This window comes from Colletotrichum gloeosporioides, assembly GCF_011800055.1.
Source record: "Colletotrichum gloeosporioides strain Lc1 chromosome Unknown consensus_37, whole genome shotgun sequence".
Taxonomy (NCBI): domain Eukaryota; kingdom Fungi; phylum Ascomycota; class Sordariomycetes; order Glomerellales; family Glomerellaceae; genus Colletotrichum; species Colletotrichum gloeosporioides.
In genome coordinates, this window is record NW_025544682.1 from 592,092 (window position 1) to 606,703 (window position 14,612).

General features: G+C 55.9%; 3 protein-coding genes across 3 annotated transcripts; 2 read left to right on the top strand and 1 right to left on the bottom strand.

Moving 5' to 3' along the window:
* Window positions 1–1,404: 1,404 nt before the first annotated feature.
* GCG54_00004479 (uncharacterized protein) lies at window positions 1,405–3,617 on the bottom strand (the record flags this gene model as incomplete). The annotated part of the gene is made up of 2 exons (XM_045404528.1): window positions 1,405–2,963; window positions 3,593–3,617. 2 exons carry the CDS (start codon window positions 3,615–3,617, stop codon window positions 1,405–1,407), a joined length of 1,584 nt encoding a protein of 527 aa, XP_045265312.1.
* A 5,878-nt stretch (window positions 3,618–9,495) lies between these two features.
* Window positions 9,496–11,661, top strand: GCG54_00004480 (uncharacterized protein; the record flags this gene model as incomplete). The annotated part of the gene is made up of 3 exons (XM_045404529.1): window positions 9,496–9,502; window positions 9,559–9,846; window positions 9,896–11,661. 3 exons carry the CDS (start codon window positions 9,496–9,498, stop codon window positions 11,659–11,661), a joined length of 2,061 nt encoding a protein of 686 aa, XP_045265313.1.
* Window positions 11,662–13,347: 1,686 nt separating this feature from the next.
* Window positions 13,348–14,304, top strand: GCG54_00004481 (Oxidation resistance protein 1; the record flags this gene model as incomplete). The annotated part of the gene is made up of 2 exons (XM_045404530.1): window positions 13,348–13,791; window positions 13,858–14,304. The coding sequence occupies 2 exons, from the start codon at window positions 13,348–13,350 to the stop codon at window positions 14,302–14,304; spliced, it is 891 nt and encodes a 296-aa protein (XP_045265314.1).
* Window positions 14,305–14,612: the final 308 nt, after the last annotated feature.

A 14,612-nucleotide genomic window follows, 5' to 3' on the forward strand; every position in this document is an offset into this window, starting at 1 on the left:
TACGGCTGTCTTGCCCAGTTGCTCTGAATTTCGGTATCACTTCCAGAGTGAGAGGCTCTGCCGAAACGATCTCAGCCTCCCAGCCACTGCGAGGCATTGTGTGCCATCAACCAGCTTCATCGCATAGTGTACTGCATCTTCTCAACGACGTGATGTCCAAGAGGGCGACGCACCGATTCCGCGACAGCAACTCATTGCAGCCAGCTGGAGCTCGCATGTATATCACACTTTTTTTGATCATACAGAAGGAATAATGTCGGCCAGCTCGAATCTCCGTTGTCGATCAACGCCAGTTCCATGGCGTCGGGTCAGACATTTTGAAAGTTCTCGAACCCGGCCCATAGCACGGGAGCATCTTTGTCTAACCAGAACCGACATTCAGCTTCTGGCTGAGTGACCTGGACAGAAGTGCATTATCGGGCTTTGTCGCACTCCATGACCCCCGACGCAACTAACGCGCAGCAGTAATTCTCCTTGAACTACCAAGTGAACGACCTGCGGCCCCCATCGCTATCTCGCAGGTTGCAGAAGCGTCGTAGATCAATATGCGCCCCTAGACGGGCTTTGGCCGAAGCTTGGAAAGTCAAAATGAATGGTGGTCGATGTGTGCGTCTTCAGGCCACGACGAAGTGTCACCCCACAATGCGTGCTGGAACCTGTTCCAAACAAGCTGAATTACGCGTAACTCAATTGTATCTCGAGGGAACCCTTGGCCAAAACAGAAACTCAAACTCCACAAGTGATGGTTGCAACACGCTTCTCGCGGCCTTGTACGTACTCGAACGCACGCGCAACACACACGCCGTATACACCGAAGCTGGCTCTCGCAAAGTATGCTCATGAGCGTCGACTTTTATTCAGTAGCTGCATGGACTTTATCAAGGCGAGGTGAGCCAAGCCAATGGTTTGTTGGCGGCCTTCTTGATGAGAAACGTCCGAAGTCATCTGACGATGCTAGAGACACGTTTCAGCGAGGACCGCGAGTGAACGATGTCGATATCGGAGGGCGGACCTAAATCCATTGCGAGATTGGACTTCAACGCCTGACATGGACCGAGGTATCCGGTGCGTTGCCCATGTTTGCCAAATGGCACGTTCCCACTGGGTTGTACCTTCATGACAATCAGTGGCTGTCGGCTCTGTGGTCCATCCAGCCTTTGTCCTCTTTCCTCTTTTCGCACCAACAACCACTTCATATGCATGTTCAAATCTTTGAGTCATAATAGCCGCCTTTGATACTTGGTTTATGGCACACTGGTGACAGGTCACGAAGATCATAAACGCAACCATTCATAATTTCTTTTAATATTCATCTAGTGGATGACGGCTGTGTACGGCGTCTACACCGCCCGAGAAATGAAGCTTCTGTCCAAACGCTGCCTGCACATGATGATCCTAATGTGCTTATGCATCGACCATCTTGACATCTTCCTCGGCGTTATCCTCTGGCTTTCTCATTAGCCAGTTCATCAGAGACCAGACCAGCCGCATAGCATTGAGACGTTCCTCGAGCACGAAGAAGTCGAACCAAGGGGTGCGGCGCACTTCAACCTGGCCCCAGCTGCGGTGCACATCGTCCTCGGCAGCGCCCTCGAGGACCTCGAGCAGCCGCTCGGGGACGCGAACTCGCAAGAAGCTGACGTGGTGGAACAGAGAGCTGATGACGAAAATATCGTCGTAGCCAGTGCCCTTGACCTTGCCAATGGCTTCGTAGCGCGTTTTCTTATCCCAGCTAGCCGACGGTGGCCTGATCATGCGGTAGTTGTCGTAAATTGACATGTTCTTGCGCGGACGCTTGGAGGCGGGTGGCTGGCCGGATTCCGAGTTGACATTGTCCTTGTCTCCCTGGATGGCGTCCCGCTCGACCTCACGACCGATGGGGCCGCCTTCACCACCGCCCCAACGAGATTTTGACGTCCACCATTGGCCTTCGCCAAAACGCTTCTCCGTCTTGCCTTCACGGGCACGGTGCTGAGCGGTGACCAGCGCGGCAACAAGCTCGCGGGCCAAGTCGATGGTCTGGTCGTTGTCGTTCTCAAAAGACGTGGTCGCGCGGGCAGAGACGGCTGCGAGTGGCCCCTCAATGATGCCTTGACGGGCGGCATCACGCGTCCGCGGAGTGCGGAAGATGAAAGTGCAGCCGGACGCAAAGTAGGACACTCTAGGCGCCGGTAGGGACTCGGGGCGTTTGTCGGACGCCGGCAAAGCGGCCGTGATATGCAGACGGGGTTCGGTCCGGGGAGCCGAGACGTTGCAACCGAAATCATAGGCAACGAGCTTGAGAAAGGCTGTGATTAGACTTTGGCGATACTCTCCTGGCATCGACGAGCCAGCTGAAGTGCGGATAACGCGGGGCAATTCGGGGGTTTGTGGATTGTCCCGCTCCGTCTTGTCTGCGTCGACAGCATTGTTTGCGCCCGTCTCCTCGGGGGTCTTTAAAGGCTTAGACGTGTCATCCCAGTACGTCGTAAATGCTTCGAGGCACCTAAAGAACTCGTACGAGTTGCCCAGGCGAGCTTGCTGCTGGCCCTTGGGTGCAGGAATACGCCTCACGGTTCGAAAAGCAACCTCGTTGTCATGGGACAACTCGCGCTTGCGGTCAAGATAAGTCTGACAGCCGGGAGACTGAACGCCGTTGTTCAAGACTTTACGCGTCTCTGCATTCTTCTCACGTGCCTCATCCGGGGTTAGCTTATCCCAAGCCTCAAAATCAGCAAGATACGCGGGGTCTGGGATGAGATCTGCGGGAGTGGCGTCCGGGATGAGATTGATGCCAAGGGCATCAAAGATGGCGGAAGTGACGTCTCCCGGGCGATAGACGTTTTGCAAGACGGAGGTCAATGGCTTCGTCTCTCCCGAGGGTGCCGAAGGAGCGTGCAGCTGAGGCCGGCTGGTGGGCAAATTCAATGGGGTTGGAGGCGGGATGTCTTTCGGATCAACCTTGACAGCGGTTGGCAGGTTTGCTAATAAGCCTTGTTAAGACGAGAGATTCTGGAGTAGGAACATGACGGAAGCTTTAACCAGTGCGCAACGTAGGTGAGGAGGATGATGGTGTGATTGGTCAATGGACCAGACACGGTGGAGGAATGGGTCCCAGGGACTGTGGACAGGAGCTGGATGCCGCCGGCCGGACCAAGTGGCTCCGCGGACGGGCCGCCAGGGAGGCAGAGCCAAACGATTGAAGCAGATCAGGCACGGAAGACACAAGATTCCGGTGTGGTGGTAGGTAACCCAGAGCAACAAGTCTGCCAGCTTGGCTTAAGGTTGAAGAGGTGAAGCACTGGTAGAGTGATCGAAGGCACGACAAAGGTGGGGATCAAACTAAAGGGGGTCAAAGAGGTAGGGCGGTAGTATGTCAACTAGGGGTGTAGGCCACGAGGCAATGTTGAAAGGGCAGTCGGAGAAGAGACGAAAAGAAGATGATGGAAGCGGGAGCGGGAACGGGAGCGGGAGCGGAGTGGGCAAGATCAAGTGAGGCGAGGATGGCCAGGCGCGCTGTCGATGATGGTCAGGTGTGGCGGCGGGAGGTGTCGCTTGACAATGATATAAAACGTAGGTACAGTTGCTAGACAAATTGAATAGGTCGACTCACCCAAAGCGGGATACGTGCCAAACATGACGTCGCGAACGTCTCAGGGTAGTTGTTCCGTGTGAGGATAACGAACGGCGGGCGCAGATAGAGTAGTTGGGAAAAGAGATGCACGGCTCCCCAGGCAGAGACAGTGTGGTCGGCGGTGGCAGCGGAGTGTGTGAGAGAGGTACCTAGAGAGAGGGAGGAGAAAGCAAGCTCGAGCGGGGTTGAGGTTGTGCTCGATGGGATAGACGAGAGAGATGGACTGTTCGCTTCGCTTCACATTCGGGTTGGGTGTTGAGTCTCGTCTCAGGCCAATCGACTGTGTGGTTGAAGACTGATGTCGGCTTCGCCCAGGGTGAAAAGGGGAACTAAAGATGAGTAAAGAGAAAATGAGGAATTAATCCAGTGCAGTCGGGTACGGATAACGTGGGAGACGAGATGGACCGGAGGAAGCTCAGCAGTTCAGTCCGGGACGGAAGTCTGCAGTTGGTACGACTAGCCGTCGTGTTGGGTTGGGTTGCGCTCTGCACTGCGCACTACGCTACTATGTATGTCTGCGGACCCTGTCGTAAGGTATTGGATGTATGTATGGCCCTACCCAGGTACTTCGGTACGGATACTCTCTTGTCTTTGTCTAAACTCAGGTAGGCAAGCAGAGGTGGACGACGTGAGGAGGCTGCAGAAGAGGACGCAGAAGCGAGCGCTTGGCGACCAGTGCTGTTCGCTGCCAACGTCGTGTTTGTGGTGCTAATCACCGCTGTCGGGCTGCTGTTGGACTCTTTGCGTCAAGGGCCCACCGTGAGATGCAGCGTTGCTGCACCTCTGTGGCTCTCTCCTCCCCGGGCGAGAGTTCCAACAGGTCCATTGCCCGTTGTTTGTTGGTTCTTTTCAGGGGTTGCGATACCCTTGGACGCCGGTGATTTCCTCACGAGCGAATGGCGCGACGGGAGGGACAAGTCCCTGCCTGCCCGCTACTGCTGTCCTGTCACAATTCCTATCCCTATACGTACCCAAGGTAGGTAAGGTAGGCTAAGGTATCTGACCTACTTGAGGCTGAGGTGTGTGGCTGGTGGGAACCAAACGTCGGAGCTGCTTAGATAATCACCGGCCGGACGAACCCACGTGGGCCCACTCTTCGGTACTGGAAGCCGGCTGTCCCGTTGCATGGCTGATCCTAGTCGCCGCCGTAAAAGAGATTCTGTTGTGCTGTCGACCCGGGGCCGGAAGCGCGCGGGGACTTTCGGCGCCCCTAACAGTTACCGAGTCCCGTCCCAATTGTCCGGTCGAGCTCCGGTGTTTCGGAACGGTGCTAGTCCTGGTGTCCAGGGCGGAGCGCCCACTTGGCACTTGTTCAACAGACTATGCACCAAACCTACCGACTCACAGGACGGGAAAACCAGCTCTTGATTGGTCCCTTGAACCTTGCCAATCAATGTCTTTCTCCTCTCCTCTCAGTCCTTCCTCCACCCCGAATGCCTCTATTTGATGGCCGCTGCGAAAGAGTGGTGCACAAGCCCCCGAGGGTTCTACCACACAGCCACATGTATCTGTGGTGCCGGGAATTGATTATATATGCCATCACGCCTGTAAAAACAAAACACGGCAAGGGCCCAGTCTAGACTGGATTGTCCAGGGCAAACAAACTCACATGCCGTCTTGTTTTTGCTCCTCCTTCTTCCATATCGGACACATTAGGCCGGGGTGGCATTAGCATGAGTGCACACAAAGTCATCCATGGATATCTAGTGTCCTCGGCTGACGGGACCCTTCAGCTATGCAATGCTAACCTTACTGAGCCCTTGCCACGGCCCTATCTGCGACTGATCTTCTACCCTCGAGCACTCCTGCACACAGACGCAGAGCACTGTTCAAGTACGCGTATGACGTTTCGGTTTTCTGCAGCCAAGATGAATGTTCCATTCTCGTGTTCTCTTTACTGCCTGCTGGTTTTGATTGACTTTCTAACCTATAGCCACGTTCGTCCTTTCTATCCTGCGTGCCGTCCGCCAACGATCCTGACGGTTGTCTCAGAGACACCTTGCTGGCCACACTTTCAAGAGCCAATCGCGGCCATTTTACCACGAAGCCAGTGTGCCGTCAAACTGCGCAATGTTGCTCAACTTTGTCATCGTCGGCCGTATGTCGTTCGGCCCTGCAAACAATCTGAAATGCAACGGGTCGGTCATGTATTTCCCGATGCCCTAGAATGTTTGTTCGCCAGGTTTCATACCGCAGGTTATGGTTGTCTCCATCGTTTGATGATCCGCGGATCTGGCATGGTACATAGCAGAAGAAACATAAGCGGGCTTGATATTGTGCACCACTGTTGTTTTGCAAAGTGATTGCTCGGCTAGAGTATGAGCCGGCTTACGGGGCATTCGTCGTAATCTGGTCAGGTTTGCATATATCCCTCAAGCTGGTGCTCGTCCTTATTGATACAAATCTTCTGCGGCCAGCATACGCAGGGGACGACATCCGGATTGATCGGCGACACCGTAGGCACAGTTGCCTTTTCGCAAGCCTACCGTCTATAGAGCTTGACGTGATGACGAAGAGATGAATGTAAAACCATTGGGCGCGCGACTTGGTGGTGCTGATGGGATTCGGGCTGTGCACTGAGCATGTTTAGAAAAGTTGTGCATTTTCGTGTCGATATTTGAGACGCACCAACCAGACAGGACCACGCTGCGATCCCGTTGCTTGTCCCCTAGCGCACGGCGGATGCGTCTGTGAAGGAAAAAGCTGGGCGAATGATAGGTAGCGAGGCCGTAGGGATATCGGGGCACGTTCTCAAGGGTCACCCGTGCAGAGGTCGGATGCCTGTCAGTTGATCGACGTGGCTACCCCTAGGTGTCTGACGCAGTGGTGTAGAGGGGGAAGGAGGGCGGGGGGCAACAAGAAGCAGACACCCGAGGAGCTTTTAAACAACCGCGGGCATGCCTCGAGACGGGCTCACGGGGATATTGCTTGGTGTAGGGACACCATCTTGTGCGTAAATGGGAAGCGAATCATTCTGTGTATGAAGGATTTGTCTCATTGTATAGAAGCCGGTTGCCAGTGGACCGACCATCTCAATTCTACACCCATCACAAGCCGTCAAGATGATTTGGCGCGTCTTGGGCAACCACTACGATGGATGACATGGCAAGCGATGGAGGGATGGTACAACCGTTCAAAGTTGGAAAGGGGATAGCCGAACTCGCGCAAATGCCGAGAGAACTACTCCTCACCATCTATCCTCCTGTTCTGGCGTTCATCCTCAGAATATCAGGTGAAGCAGGTTCGGCGGGCGTTGACCGAAAGCAGGATGGTATATGTTGAGGCAAACGTGAATCCGTACTCCAATCAGAGCGCATTGGCGATGAGCACGCAGTAAATGGGCCCCCCCCGCGACCGACTCGGCGGTGCTTCAAGGAGCGGGTTGATTGCGTGATGTTTCCTGTCTGATAGGTGTCGCCTCGCGGAAAGAGTGTGGGCAATTGTATCATACGGCCGAAATGGGAGCGAGTTGCAAATAGGTGTGTAGGAGGTAGCAGCAGCAGGCCTTCTCCGGATCTACAAGCGAGGGAGCGGATGGGCGACGGAGCACTGCAGGTATCCGTACGGCCCGCCCTTGTTTGAGAGAAAGAGGCGAGAAAGCGCAGACTGGGTGAGGTGATGCTATTTCCAGAGAGTGTGACGCTTGTCGAGGTGGATCTGGGAGCGAAGGGGCCAGCACTGCGACCGCGGCCAAGATGCGCTGTCCGGGGTGCTGTCCGGACATGGCCGGAGAGATATATACTATGGTGTAAGCGTTGGATGACGGCAGACACCAACGAAGTCGAAGTTGACGTGGATGGTGTTGGAGGAGGAGGAGGAGAGGGGGGGGGGGGGGGAAGGAAACTTCCCGGCATGTCNGGGGGGGGGGGGGGGGGGGGGGGGGGGGGGAGAATGCAACTTCACGGCATGTCTTCAAATTTGTCCTCCTTCTTCTAAGAATTTGTAGTGAAGCTAACCATATCCCATATCATCCATGTTCAAACGGTTTCTTTTCATGGCCAAAAGGAAGGGCACGTCGTCGTTTCCTCACAGTGACAATAGTGTGCCCACTGCCTACTGCCTACGGCGTGCATAGGTGCCTACACAGTAGAGGAGCCACCTACCTAGTGTGAGGCGTTGTGCTACTGCAGGGGGTTCGACTCCAAGATGCCCGGTTAGACTGTCGCAGATGGCGGAGACTCTCAGTCCCAATCAGCCAGGTAGTAGCGCGGAGTAACGGCGGGGGTCCCCAGTCTGGAACGCGACTTCCTGCTTTGGGGGCGGGTACAGATGCTTCAGGTGCGTTACAGACCAGGGGTAGTCGCCGTCTTTGGGCGCTTTTTGCTGGGCAAGAGGCTCAACTGCCTGCCCTGCATCTGCCAGTCAACGGCCAGACCACACCCCCTTGTTCTGGGGGACCACCCTCCGTCTAGACCTCTTCCATGCTTTCCTGATGCGCTCTCGCGGCTTGTCGCTCGTCTTCTCTTCCCAAAGCAACCTCCTCAGACACGGCCGGCCTGAGACCCAGCCAATCCGCGCTGCACCAGAGATCCATCAAACATTGCTCAATCCTTCCTGGTTGCGACAGACACCATCAATGCCCGTGCCTATCTGTCGCTGATGATGATGCGGCATCTGCATCTGCATCTGCAACTGCAACTGCATCCGCATCCGCATCCGTATACTACGAGTCGACGACCTGGTAGTCAATCAGTCAGTCAGTCAGCCACTTACCTTACCTAGGTATGATGCCTTTGGTCCGTACTACGGGCCTGACGGCGCGGCACTACGGCATTCAGTCGAGACACCTTGCGCAAAACACCTGCATCGCCAAGTATCGGTAATGGCCTTGCAGATGCTGCTACTGCGCTGCACCGCGCTGCCCCGGCCCCAATAGCTTGCATGCCGTCCTCGGCGCTGCCTCTGTTCTTGTCTGCCTGTCTGTGACCGGGTCTGGGGTCTGTCACCTCGGTCGTCCTCGATTAAAGTAAGGAGAGGTACGCGAAGTAACGCTGTCGCTCGGCGCCTACCGTCCAATGCTCATCCTCCCCTCTGTCTCTGTCTCTCTCTGTCTCTCTCTCTATCTCTGTGCATGTGTGTGTGTGTGTGTGTGTGTGTGTGTGTCCCCCTCTCTCCAGACAGACTGCACTCATCCATCCTCAACCCCGATCATGGATGTGGCCCATGCTGTCCCATGTAACACGCAAGTGCCTGCTTGCATGTAGCATACCGCAGTAGAGGTGTCTGTTTGTGAGAGGCCCAGAAAGAAGTGTGTGTGGTTCCCGTCCCTGTCCCGCACGATCGGAGAGACATCCCGCGAGCCTCAGTCAAGACTCAGACCCTACCTTACCGATGCAGTCCACTCCAAACCAAACCACACCACGCCCTTTTTTCCTTTACCGTGCCATACCCTGCCTCCCCATGCCTTACCCTGCCTGACCCTCTTTCGTTCCTCTTACACTTCCTTCACCCCAATCTTTTTCCCTTTTCCTCCTCATCCCGCCACTTTCGATCTACCTGCCCTTCGATTCTTCTCACGATACCGCCGCTGGCGTCGACTTGCTCTATTCCACAGTTGCCCGGCCTGACCCGCTGGCTATTCCACTTCGCCCTCTGTATACTATTCACTTCTCATCATCGACGACAAAGTCTTGCCCTGTGAATGCTCGCTTCTCGCTCATAAACCTCCGCCACACAGCAACTCCGCCGACTCGTCCGCATCGGCTCGTGGCCGCGTTTTCTTCTCAACCAGGTTCCTCATGAGCTTTTACCGATCGACCTAGATGGCCGGCTAGGCTTCTGCTAGTTCTTGTCTTTTCATTGTTCTGTTCCCTCGCTGGGGGTTACTGTTCGATTCTCAACCCCACGGTTCTCTGCGACTGGAATCGCAACGCGCTACGACAATGTCGAGTCCAAACCGATCAAACCTCCCGGAGGGGGCCTTCATTACGACGTTCAATGGAAAGAGGTGTACGGCTGTGCCGAAAGGGGCGAAGACGAGATCGGGCTCCCAGAATCGACAATCGACGAGTACGTCGCACTCGACATCGACAACTTCATCGACGACACGGTCGACCCCTCCACCGCCTCCGCCGCAGACAAGCGCACCCTCCGTGGCACCTCCTCCTCCGCCGCCGCCACCGCCCGTGGTAACAACATCACCACCGCCGCCGCCGCTAGTATTGACTACCAGTTCAGCGAGTACGACGAGCTCCTCATTACCACCCCCTCCTGCACCACCCCCTCCACCGCCAGTGACGACTTCCTCTCCTCCACCACCACCACCAATACAGCAGACACAAGCGCCGCCTGCTCCCGTGGTCTCTAACCCTCCGTTGCCCATAATTATACCCTCTTCTTCTTCTACGCCGCCACTTGTTGATGCGGAACCGCCGGCGACCATTCCTACATTCCAGCAGATTCCTAGCATACCTCCCCAAAGTGTGCCTCTCCCTGCTCAACTGCCTCCTGTTTCCTCATCCTCCTCCGTTCCTGCCATCATACCTCCAATCGCTCCAGGAACCAGCCAGACTGATGCCAACGCAGTCCCCACGCAACCAGCTCAGACGCCGCCAGCGCTGAGCGACGTCAGCCCTCCACCCGCAAGCTTGAGCACCCCTGTGCCGGCTGCCCCTACGGTTCTCAACCCAGGCACTGCCGCGGGCGAGGCCGGGGCCGGGGCCGGGAACGGCAACAACGCTCCCGCGAGCAGTCAGCCTTCTTCGCAGGGCAGCAACAGATCCGGTGGCGTGGCTACACCTGTGGTGATTGCTTCGAGCGTAGTGGGTGCTGCGGCTGTCATAGGCCTGCTTGGCTTCCTTCTATGGTTCTGGAGGAAGCGATGGCTCAGAAAGCGTCGGAGCACGCTTCTCACGCCTTTGTCGACGGATCCCAGCTTCAGGACTGGCGAAAAGTTTGTCATTGACCGTGGATCTCTGGGACCGACGCCGCGTACAGCCAAACTAAAAGCTGCCCTTGGATACAATTTCAACCGGTTCCGTGGTCAAGTGGGAGGTCTGGTGTCACGCAATCGTGACAGTAGCTCTACCGGCGGCCGCTCACAGTTCATGAACATCTCTCAACACAGCCGGAACAGCTCGTCCATGTCGAATCATGGAGGTCCCCGCGACGTTGTCACGACTAAGGACCGGATGAAGGACTGGTGGGAACGATTAAGAGCGGACATGAAGTTCAACTGGCGCCTTCGGGGCGACAAGAATGCTGAGAAGGATCCGTTCGCCGCGTCCCGCGACATGAAGGAGCGCAAGGCTGCCACGGGCGGACAGCCTGACTTCTTGACATTGCTGGGGATGGATGAGAGAGAAGTCGAACGAGAGGCTCAGCGCAGGCGGCTCAGCCGAGGCAAGGGCAGTGCTGGGTCGGGCGATCACTTCCTTGGTGGTTTGGGGCTTAACTTCGACAATGCCTCAGCCAACCCTTTTTCAGATATCAACGCGCTACCACACGACTCTGCGAAGCCCGCGCCCCTAGCCGTGGCGAATCCGTCTTCGAATAACCCCTTCTCGGATTCCAATGCCATCTCGGCACCAGCGGCGGCTGTTAAGCCACCAACAACTTACGTCGCAGACGTCCGACGATCTAGGGGTACGTCGGTTGGCGGCAACACGACGCGACCACCGAGTGGTTCCACGTTCTCTCCCCGGCTGGACTCGATGTACCGGGACTCAATGCAGAGCGTCGAGAGCTTTTCAACAAGACGCAACAAGTTTCGTTCTGACCCTTTCGATTTGGAGCGGCCTGAGTTGCTTGGCAACCGGTCAACGCCAGCTAGCAGTAACTACAGCCAGGCTGGCGGTGGGCCACCGCGTGTACCTGGGTCAGCGCACACTCGTTCCGACAGCTTCAGCTCCAAGTACAGCAGCGGGGTGAGCATGGACGGATGGAGCGATCCAGGTCCAGACGTCGGACCTTCGGGCGGACCCGCGGCATATCGGTACGAAGCCGAGAGCCCCGTGGCAGGTTACCGGTCGGGAGAGCAGCGCAAACCGGGACGTAGGCCGAGCCAGACCAGCCAAGGAAGTCAACAAAGCGTGGGCAAGGCTCTGTAGAAGCCTCCACGACACATTTCACTGATATATATGCCATATACCATCATGCAGCACAATTCATGTACAAAGAATGAAGGAGCTGGTTGAAGGGAGAAAACGGTTTTTATTTATGCGATACGCAATGGTGGAACGGGACGACGGCTCAGGTGCAATGAAGTCACCTCGGTCGTTCGCTGCGTTCTGATGAAAGGATGGGTGTGAAGATACCGAAAAAGGATGGATCCAGGTTCGGGTCCGGCATGGTGTTTTGGTGTTACGATGAGGCGGACACATACGGTCAGATATGCTGTGCCTGTTGCTCTCTTTTCCTTGTCACGATCACTCAGTCTTCACGAGAGAAGCTGCCTCTCGCCTGCCCCTAGAAACCCTTCATAGGCGGCGCAGATTGAAGCAGCGAACCTGTTAAAGGTAATAGTTATGTAGAGCAATTTCACAAAAGGTGAAACCATGTCGACACTAATTGGTTCCTAATGGTTCTTGTAGGCGTTGTACGTAAATGAGTCGGGTTACAACATAATTGGGCGCTGCAAAGGCTGTGACTTGTACGTAACCGGAGACGAGACCGGGCTCCCGGACGGCCGGCCTGGGTGGCCGGGGACATTTGGAACGAGGATGGAGTTGAATTCATAATAGATGAGCAATTATGGCCTCATGACTGACAGCTGGCGGCCAGTGCGAGGTTGGCCGAGCTCTGGCTACGCTTATCCCAAGCTGGCAAGTCTCTGGTCAAGCAAGGTAGGCGATAGATCACCGGGCAAGATACCTGAACGAAGTACCCCTGAGGCGCTTGACTGGCACTTTGGTTACCCCTCATGGGTACGGAGCACAACACGGATAGGTCATCGTAGTACTGCGGTAGGTAACCAGGATACAGGAGCCACCAACGACGTCAGGGCTGCCCTCCCCTCCCTCCCAACTGGCTTCTGGTCCCGCATCATCCCACCGCACACGCTCCAATCCAAACTAAACGAGAGTAGTCATACAACTGTCATGGTTGAGACATCAAGAGGAACAAAACCATCTACAACGACGGCACTAGGATAGTAGCTACCCTTCGCCGTATCCCAAACGAGCAAGGCGATCTCGGGTCAAGGCAGAGAGGCCCTTCGAACCCACGTCCCCCGCTGGCGCGTCCACGTCCTCGTTGAAGGACCACCCGACTGCCACAGAGCAACTCGCAACAAGACGGCGAGCGGGACCCGATCCGAACTCACCGCCGTTGGCCAAAAAGCCATAGTCGCGCCGCCGACAAACCCGTTTACCTTTAATCTTCTCTGGCCTGGCCTGGCCTGGCCTGGCTTTTTAATCATACATGTCGTTAGGCAGCCTGCCAGCCAACCCTTCTTGCTTTCTTGTCTTGCTTACCCCATTCTACCAACTACTGTCGTTTTCGTCCGGTCGTTTGACCTACCACCAAGTTACCTAACGTATACAGCTTTTCCGTACATCTCGCGCGTTCGTCAATGAATGTCCTCTACCAAGTCTCCGCTACCGACGCCATCTCAATCAAACCGAACCTTCTCCATCTCTCCCGCCCATAAACCTGCACCTCCCATAGACCCTCGCCAACGCTCAACGCACACGATGGCTTACCAAAGCCCCCCGGAAACACCCTCCTCATCCGGAGCACACACACCTACACACTCGTCCGCCAACCCCTCCTTGTCCAATTCCATGATATCGACAATGTGGTCCGGTCTCGTTCGTCGTTTTTCCTCTGATATCCCCGAATCGTACGGTCCCCACAGCCATCATCATGAGTCCTCCCACCTAGCTCACGCGTACACCGAGCCCACGGCCCACGGCGCCTTCAAGGACGACATCAACAGGGTGTTTGTGCCCGCCAACGTCAAACGTACCGCGAGCCCCTTCCGCCCTCCACCGCTGGATCCCATCGTCCTTTACGGCTTCAAGGAAAGCACGCCACTCAGCGCGCGATTGCTTAGTACCGGCGTCGCCGAGGAAATCCGCATAATGCTGCCAGAACGACTGCGAATCATGGAGGACTGGAAGCTGGTATACAGCCTGGAGCAAGACGGGGCTAGTCTGACAACGTTGTACCAAAAGGCAGCTTTGTATCAAGGGCTGCGTGTTGGCTTTGTCTTGGTTGTTAGAGACGATGCTGGTGGCGTGAGTTGATTGCTCCAACGCGGGCCGTGAACCTGCAAACAATTTCACCTGCTAACAGCTTACCAGACCTTCGGCGCTTACCTCTCCGAATACCCTCACCCCGCACCCAAATACTTTGGAAATGGGGAATGTTTCCTGTGGCGCGCCTCCACCCTCACACCCTTGCCACCACCGCCCTCTGCCGACACAACCAACCTCACACGGTCAACAACTGTGGCTAGCCCGACCCGCCCAGCCTTCAACGATGACGACCGCGCCCAACCGTCCCCGGCACCCAGCGAGTCGATTCGCTTCAAAGCCTTTCCCTACTCGGGCGTGAATGACTACTATATCAACTGCGAAACAGGCTTCTTGAGCGTTGGCGCTGGCGACGGACACTACGGCCTGTGGCTTGATGACAGCCTTGACCGCGGCCACAGCGGCCGTAGCCACACGTTTGGTAACGAGCCGCTCAGCGACGAGGGCGAGAAGTTTGGTGTCTTGGGTGTCGAGCTTTGGGTGTTGGGGGCTTGAGGGGGGTTCGACGAAACAACAGGGGAAATAAAGGAAAGGGGAGGATAAAGAAAGAAAGAAACAACAAGGGCGGGGGACCTCGTCCATCCACAAGAATGAGAGAAACGACCAGGGGCGGCGGAAACAGCACGCCGAGAAAAGAGAACCCACGAAAGGCTGATTACGGAGCATCCTGTGGCATTAGATAGACACGGCGAAACGGAGCGTACGGTGTTGTTCTTATGCGCAGTAACTGGAGAGCAAGGTCCTACTGAGGCAAAGCAGAGCGCCGCAAGCATGGCATTTCTGCTGCGAAAACCCCTCAGTTG